We start from the raw sequence: 9,151 nt of genomic DNA, 5'->3' as shown, positions 1-9,151 counted from the left end.
AAAAAAAAAACTATAAAATACCATTAATTTATTATATTGGCAACACTTCAAAATACAGCATTAAAGGGGTTTTAGAAACTGAGGTTCTCATCTATTCATAGCAGGGCTGGAAATTCCTATACTTTTTACAAGTCAACGGGCAGAACCAATCATAATAGCACTATGAATTCCCTGTAGATTTTCCTTTACAGAATTCATCTTGCTGAAAGACTATCAACTTATCTTACAAAATACAGGAATGTTGGTATGGTGTGAAGGTATGGTGCATGCGTGTATATACACAGACCAATGATGGATGGATGGACAGATATTTAAATGTTCCATACAGCACCATCTGAAGTAGGGAAAAAGTGAAAGAAACTAATAATTAACCAAAGAATGCTCAAATAAAATCTGAAACACCATGTAGCTATCAGAAAGGTTAAGGGAGATAGGTATAATGAAATAGAATCAATTGCATTTGTTTTAAGCATAAAAAGAGTAGGTTTCCAAAGTCAGTTTATTAATCAGGTTTTCATCCTGGCAACATTCATGTAACAGTGGTATACATAGTAGGATATCATAAAGCATAAGAATACTAACTCTAGGACCAGAATTCTTAAATTTAAATCCGAGTCCTCCCCTCCCCTACTTACTAACTATGGTCTTGGGCAAGTCACTTAACCACTCTGTTTCCTTACATTTACAAGACCAAAAATAGCAGTGCCTACATCACAGTTTGTTGTGAAGTACATTTAATATAAATAAATCAGGGCAATGCTTACACTAAGGAAGCATTACATAAATATGGGTTTTGCTGTTGTTGTAATAATTACATGTAAAAACACAGCACAGCCGGGAATTTCTTAAGTGCTCAGTAAATATCTAACATTATCATTATTATAAACCAGCACTCATTTTAGGCACTTTTGTGTTTGTTAGCATATGTCAATATGTATTTCTGAGTGATTTTGAAGTATATTTATTAAAAGTTAGGTACATGAAGTAACAAGATGCAGATAACTACTATGTAACAAAAATGAAACATGACTGATTACAAGGTTTAAACAAATTATTTGCCTAACAATTTAGGTACCAACACATTATGTCTCTCTTTGGCTATATGAGAAAGCATTTTTTGATTAACCAAAAAATTATCAGGAAACCACTAATAATTCTGCCAGTTGTCTGGCACCCTTGCTGTCAAAGTCACGGTATATAAGTTACCTTACTGGTACTGTAACAAGCTACCACAAACCTAATGTCCTAACCAACACAAATGTATTACCTTATGGCTCTGGAGGTCAGAAACCCAAAATGAGTCTTACTAAGCTAAAATCAAGCTGTATTCCTTCTGAAAGCTTTAGGGGGACCCCAGTTCTTTGCCATTTCCAGCTGTAGTGGCTGCCTGCATTATTTGGCATCTGGCTCCTTCTTTGATCGTCAGAGGAAATCGCTTGACCTTCTCCTTTTGTCACCACATCTTTTTCTGCCTTTGACCCTCTTGCCTTCCTCTTAGAAGAACCCCTGTGATTACACTGGACCCACCCAGATAATTCAGGATAATCTCCCCCTCTCAAGAGCCTTAATTTAGTCTATCCGCTAAATCCCTTTTGCCATGCAGAGCAACACACTTAGATGTTCTGGATATGACTAGATATGGACATGTTTAGGAGCCATTATTCTGTCTGCCACACATGGGTCCTACCAGTGAGATGGAATCTGCAAGCAACTTGAGTTCAGGCTGTTCTCCTGGCTACTCCATATTGACAGGGCAGGAGTACCTCATCTCCAACAAACACAGCCACTTTAAGTTCCAGCTCCCTTTCTAGCCTCATGCATTTCAAGGAAATCACTTCTCTTCTAATTACAAGCAGCCAGAAAGAGCAGACATTAAAACACAGATAAGACAGCTGGGGCAGAGAGGGAGGTATAGGAAAAGTCTCTTGTGCAACAACCAAACTTCACCCTTCTACAATGGGCCCCAATAAAATAGTGGGTCTTAATAAGCACATTCCTTTCCCTTCAGGCACTAACATAGGGAAGCTAAAAGCAGACTTGGGGGAATAAGCCTGCAGCTGCAAAAAGATATATGGAAACAGACACACAACTCTCCCTCCCAGATAAGCACAACAAAGAGACACAGAAGCAGTCCAAGCCTCTGATAACTCTCCCACCCTGAGTCCTGAGAAACTCTTAGTCTGTAAGAGAGTGTGTGCCTCTGACCTAGCTCAGCCAGAAGGTGCCTCTCAGGTTTGTTTTCTCTAAAAGAAATCTGTTTTGGCTGGTGGGCCACCTTTTCGTGCTTCTTTCCTCTTTCTTTAATTCTTACACATATCAACTGAGCTCTGCCAAATATAAGCCTCAAAAGATCAAACCGCCAGAAAAGGAATTTATAGTGGTGCTTCATGCTCCTGCTTTGGAGGATGGCAGTGTGCCAGAAATCATGATACTCAAATTTAAAATACTTAGAATTTAATAGAGTATAAGACATAATATCATCATAATAACTTAAAAACATTTATATATCCCAGACGTAAAATTTGTGTGTACATGTCAACATTCCCCTGAAGGAAAAAAAGACTATGGTCTGTTCACCACTCTGTGCCCTCACCACTAACCCTTTACAGAATACTTTACCCAGGGAGACAATAATTCTTTTTTAATTAAATGAGACTAAAAATAACAAAGTCCCTTTAAGACAAACCTATTTAAACATATTTAAATGTTTAAAATCATTAAGAAAGGTTAAAACACAACTAACTTTACTTCTTACCATATATAATATATTTTAGGTGAAGACGTTTAACAGTTTCTTCCACAGTAGGTTTATACTCAAGGGAACATGTATAAATTCCACTCATACGCTCCTGAAAATTTTGGAATACAAGGCTTCCTGTGGATGTTACTTGTGTAGTGCTGTTTTCTACTAAAGGAATAAGATACAGTTATTAGATGCGTAAGTTACATGAGGCAAGTACCAAAACATTTTCTAAGCAAGGTAAAACCATCACAATTCACCAACACAGTCAATGAAAGGAGTGGTGGACATAGCTAGGACACTGTATCTGGTGTCTGCTAACAGTGGGTGCCAGGGTAACCTTCTTAGCAGCAGACATTCACTATCCAGAGTTCATCAATTGCACTGTTGCCTAAGTTGTAAGAGACTAAGTAGGATACATACAGAACGTGCTCCTAATCTGCTCCTTGCATTGAACTGTGCAATATCAGAAATGTAGGACACCCATATACAAATACATACACATACATATATATGATATGTATATATACACATACGATAAAATAATTACATTTATATTTAATCATAAATTATGCCATCAGTAAGCTTACAAACTGCATATGAAACATAAATAATATACCCAGAACAAGGGATATCAGAATATAATCACTAACGAGATTTCTTATCAGTACATATAGTAGTATAAAGCAAAATTTGGCTTATAAATTTGAGGTTTGCACACAAAAAAAATAATGGACATGAGATCACCTGATTTGCCCAACATCACATAATCACACAGTTGCAGTGCTGAGGGTTAGAATAGAATGTAAGCTTCCTTTTCACTTCAACATACTTTATTACTTAGGTGTCATGCACGCAGAAAACTATGTTGTGAAATGGAAAGTAAATCTGCCTTTAAAGGCATTGCGACTTGGGCTTGAGACCTACCTTTCCCTCTCACAAACCGTGTAACCTTGAGTAACCACTTCATCTCTGCAATCCAGTTCCCTCATTTGTTCAATGAAAAATCATAATATATGATAGCCTATCTCACAAGATTTTTCTGTATGACAAACACAATGAATGTTAAAGTACATGAAAATGCCATAAATCTGTTATTCTGAATGTTCATAACCACAGTTTTTCATTAGAAAAATTCTTAGCTATTAAAATTTGCTGAGTCAATAATTTAATATTCCATTCATTAGAACTGAAAGTACTACCTCAGAAACTGTCTACCTTTTTTCCATTTTAGGTAAATGATATATTGCTTATAAATTTTAAGTTGAAATATTTCTCCAAAACAAATGATGAGTGTTCACAGGGATACAATTTTCATTACTTGTTTTTTAAATAAATATTTACTGAGTCTCTAGTACATGTAAGCTCTGCTTCAGGTATTGAAAGAGAAATGAATAGATGGATATATCCACCCTAGAGGAATTTACAAAGAGCATTATGCCTTGAGAGCTCCCATTTGTATATCCTGGATGAAGCTGAAAAACATGATACAAATTTAGAATGCAGTCCTATTGTAATGTCTATTTCTTCAAAATTATCTTTTGATGAAATATTACACATTTATACTAACATGTCAAGGTTTTTACAAACGGAGTTAACAGTTTGCAAGTGTTTACTACATATTTCAGCAGCAACACCTCGTAAGGATATATCAGGTTCTCATAAAGTTTAAATACATTTTCGAATATTATGTCATCAATGAGGTTTCATATTCTTTGGCAATCATTTTAAATGGAAGAGTTTCTCCCACCAAGATATGAGACCATCAAGAAGACTAGCAGACTCTGAGCAGATCTTCAGAAGCAAGGGATTGGTTGCAGATGGAGGGAAGATGCAGACCCTGGGCTAAAGGAGTAAGAAGCTGTGGACCCTGCACAGGGCTGCCAAGCAACAGGACTTATTCTTGGCCCTGAGTGGCTCCCAGGGAAGGGATAAGTTAAATACACATGGAGTGGCCCACCACAGACCTCTGGAATCCTAGCTACAGGAGAACCCATGGATATTTGGGCTGGCAAGGGAGAGCTTCTTGGAGAGTTGACAGGGACAAGACTCTAGCCTGCATGGAACCCAGAGCATCTGGCATGGGAACAGTTTCAGTGGAGCATGACCAGGGACACCATCCCCTAAGGCTTGCCAAAATCAGAGCTGACCTGAACAAAATTGAGACACAAAAAAACATACAAAAGATCAACAAAACCAAAGATTGGTTTTCTGAAAGAGTAAATAAGATGGGCAGACTGCTAGCTGGACTAACAGAGCAAAAGAAAAGAGAATATCCAAATAAACACTATCAGAAATGACAAAGGAGATATTACCACTGACCCCAGAGATATACAAAAAGCCATCGGAGAATATTACAAACACTTTTATGCACATTAGCTAGAAAATCTAGAGAAATGGTTTCATTCCTAGGATACATTCCTAGAAACATATACCCTCTCCCATGATTGAACCAGGAAGAAATTGAAACCCTGAACAGACCAGTAGTGAGTTCTGACACTGAAACTATAATTAAAAACCTACCAACAACAAAAAGCCCTGGACCAGACAGGCACAGCCAAATTCTACCAGACATATAAAGAAGGGCTGGTACCAATCCTAGCTAAACTATTCCAAACAATTGATGAGGAGCGACTATTTCCTACCTTATTCTATGAGGCCAGCAACATTCTGATACCAAAATCTGGTGGAGACAAAATGAAAAAAGAAATTTTTAGGCCAATAACCCTGATGAATATAGATGCAAAAGTCCTCAGCAAAATACTAGCATAGCAAATCCAGAAGCACATCAAAAAGCTAATCCATCACAAACAAGTAGACTTTATCTCTGGGATGCAAGGTTGGTTCTACATATGCAAATCAATCAATTTGATTCATCACAAAACAAAACTAAAAACAAAAACCACCTGATCATCTCAACAGATGCAGAAAAGCCATTCCATGAAATTCAATCTCGCTTCATGTTAAAAACCCTCAATAAACTGGGCATCAGAAGAACGTTATCTCAACATAATAATAGCCATGTGTGACAAACCCACAGCCAACATCATACTAAACAGGCAAAAGCTAGAGGCATTTCCACTTTGAGAACCAGAACAAAATAAGAACGCACACCCTCACCTCTCGTATTAACATAGTTCTGGAAGTCCTAGCCAGGGAATCAGGCAAGAGAAAGAAATAAAAGTCATCCAAATAGAAATAGGGGACTTCACACTATCTGTCTTCACAGACTATTTGATTCCATACCTAGAAAACCTCATCGCAGACTGTTGAAGTGGCTCATACCGGTAATCCCAGCATGTTGGAGCGCTGAGACAAGTAGATCATTTGAGGTCAGGAATTCAAAGCCAGCCTGGCCAACATAGTGAAACATCAACTCTATAAAAAAATTGAAAAATCAGCCAGGCATAGTGGTGCATGCCTGTAATCTCAGCTAATAAAGGGTTGATTTTAATGATTTCTCCTGGCTACTCCACATTGACAGAGCAGGAGCACCATCATCTCAGACAACTGCCACTTTAAGTTTCAGCTCCCTTTCTAACATCATGCCATTTCAAGGAAATCACTTCTCTTCTCATTACAAGCAGCCAGAAAGAGCAAACAGTAAGACACAGGTAAAACAGGAGGCGGAGGCACAAGAATTGCTTGAACCTGAGAGGCAGAGCTTGCAGTGAGCAGAGATCACACCACTGCACTCCAACCTGGGCAACAGAGTGAGACTCCATCTCTAAAAAACAAAACAAAACAAAAATTGTTTCTGTCCAAAGGCTTCTAGATCTGATAAACAACTTCAGCTAAGTTCCAAAATACAATATCAATGTATAAAAACCAGTAGGATTTCTATACACTAATGACATCCAAACTGAGAGTCAAATCAAGAACACAATCCCATTCACAATGCCCACAAAAAGAATAAAATACCTAGGAATACAGTTAACAAGGGAGGTGAAAGATCTGTACTATGAGAATTGCAAAACACTGCTCAAAGAAATCACAGATTACATAAACAAATGCAAAAACATTCCATGCTCATAGATAGAAAGAATCAATATTGTTAAAATAACCGTACTACCCAAAACAATTTACAGATTCAATGCTTTTCCTATCAAATTACCAATGAAATTTTTCATAGATTAGAAAAAAAACCATTGTAAAACTCATATGGAACCCAAAAAAAAAAAAAAAAAAGAGCTGGAACAGCCAAAGTAATCCTACGTAAAAAGAGCAAAGCTAGAGGCAACACACTACCTGACCTCAAACTATACTACAGGGCTACAGTAACTAAAACAGCATGGTACTGATATAAAAACAGACACATAGACTAATGGAACAGAATAGAGACCCCATAAATACAGCCACACACCTACAACCATCTGATCTTCAACAAAGCTAACAAAACAAGCAGTGAGTCCCTATTTAAGAAAGGATGCTGGAATAACTGCCTTGTCGCACGCATAAGATTGAAACTGGAACCCTTCCTTCCACGACACATAAAAAATCAACACAAGATGAATTAAAGACTTCAATATAAGGGACTCTTGGAGAAAGGGCAAAGCAAGATGGCTGAAGAGAAATCTCCACCAATCATCCTTCCTGCAAGGGCACCGCATTAACAACTATACATAGAAAAAATACCTTCTTTTAATAACAAAAATCAGGTGAGCACTCATAGTACTTGGTTTTAACTTCTTATCACTAAAAGGCACTGAAAAGACTTTTTAAAAATCCAGAATCGTCAATGCCACCCCTCCCCCACCTCCACCCTAAAGGGGTGGCCTGATAGAAACAGTGTCTGAGTACTAGGGGAGGGAGAACACAACAGTTGTGATGTATTGAGCTCACTGCTGTCCTGTTAGAGCAGAAAGGAAAACCAGACCAAATTCAGCTGACGCCTGCCTATGGAGTGAGCATTTAAACCAGCCTGAACCAGAAGAGAATGACTGATATCAGCCACATGAACTTGAGTTCCTGCAAACCTTGCCAACAAGTTCTACAGCACTCTGTTTACTCCAAGTAAACTTGAAAGGCAATCTAGGCCATAGAGCTGCAAATCATAGGTGAGTCCTGGTGCTGAACTAGGCCCAGAGAGTGAACTGAAAGGGCACACAAAATACTGAGACACCAGCTGGGGCAGCCAAGGGAGGGCTGGCATCGCCCCTCCCCTAACCACAAGCTGCACAGCTTGCAGCTACAAAAGGGACCCTTTCTTTCCACCTGAGGAGAGGAGAGGTGAGGGAAGAGTGTGGAGAACTCTGTCTTGCATCTAAGATATCAGCCTAGGTGCAGTAGGATAGGGCACCAGTCAGGGTTGTGATGTCCCCATTCCAAGCCCTTGTTCCAAGAGGACATCTGTAGACACACCCTGGGCCAAAAGGGAACCTGCTGCCTTAAAGAAAAACACCCAGTCCTGGCAGCACTCATCATCTGCTAACAGAAGAGCCCTTGGCCCTGAATAACCAGCAGCAATACTCAGGTACAACATCAAGGGCATTGGGTGGGCCTCTGAGACTTGCTCGCTTCAGATGAGACTCAGCACATGACCAACTGTGCTGGCTATGGGCAAAAACTCCTCCTGCTTGAGAATAGCAGAAAGAAAACTAAAGCATACTTTGTCTCACACCTTAGGTGCCAGCACGTACACAGAGTGGGAGAGTAACAAGTGGGTTCTCAGGGTCCCCAGTTAATAGGGCTAATGCTTGGATGGCATTTCTGAACCTGCCCTGGGGCCAGAGAAGAGTCCACTGCCCTGACGGGTAGGTCCCAGGCCAGGAAGCCTTCAGGACAAGCTCACTTAAGAGCCCTTGGGCCTTAAGGGAACATTGGCAGTAGTCTGGCAGTAATCCTCCTGGCCTGGGGTGGTGGTAGCTATCAGTTGAGGCTCTCCTCCCTTTGGAAAGGGTAGTGGGGTCGAGTAGGAAGGATTTTGTCTTTTGCTTTGAGTGTCACCTCATCTGCAATATAATAGGACACCAGGTAGACTTCTAAAGTTTTTGACTCTAGTCCCTGAATCCCAGGCAGCACTTCTGAGCCCACCCAGGGATTCAGGGACCTTGCAACACTCAACCAAAGGACAAAGGCCTAGCTGGCTTTACTTCCTGTTGATTCGAGAGCCCCAGAACCCTGAGGAAACATAGGCAGGAGGCAGGAGCCAGGAGCCACAAAGTGGCTATAACAGGCCAGGGGGAAGACACAGTGCTATGCTGGCTTCAGGTCTGACCCAGTGTAGTCATAGTGGTGATAGCCACAGGGATGCTATTGTCACTCCACCTCCAACTTCAGGTGGCCCAAAACAGAGACAGGGACTGTATGTTTGGGAGAAAGTAAGGGAAGAAAACAAGAATCTCTGCTTGGTAATCCAGAGAATTTTCCTGGATCTTGTCCAAGACCATCAAGTTAGTACCTCTATAAACC

General features: G+C 39.9%; 1 protein-coding gene across 1 annotated transcript in view; it reads right to left on the bottom strand.

Moving 5' to 3' along the window:
- The window catches only part of LOC108284171 (zona pellucida binding protein), a 121,165-nt gene that overhangs the window by 89,563 nt on the left and 22,451 nt on the right, over positions 1-9,151 (bottom strand). The window contains exon 4 of the mRNA XM_017500823.2: positions 2,756-2,905. Within this exon, the coding sequence (XP_017356312.1) occupies positions 2,756-2,905 (150 nt within the window). The remainder of the gene's footprint in view (positions 1-2,755; positions 2,906-9,151) is intronic.

This window comes from Cebus imitator, unplaced genomic scaffold (genome assembly GCF_001604975.1).
Source record: "Cebus imitator isolate Cc_AM_T3 unplaced genomic scaffold, Cebus_imitator-1.0 Scaffold272, whole genome shotgun sequence".
Classification (NCBI taxonomy): Eukaryota; Metazoa; Chordata; class Mammalia; order Primates; family Cebidae; genus Cebus; species Cebus imitator.
Note: the sequence above shows the minus strand (reverse complement) of the source record. Positions and strands in the feature narration are given on the sequence as shown.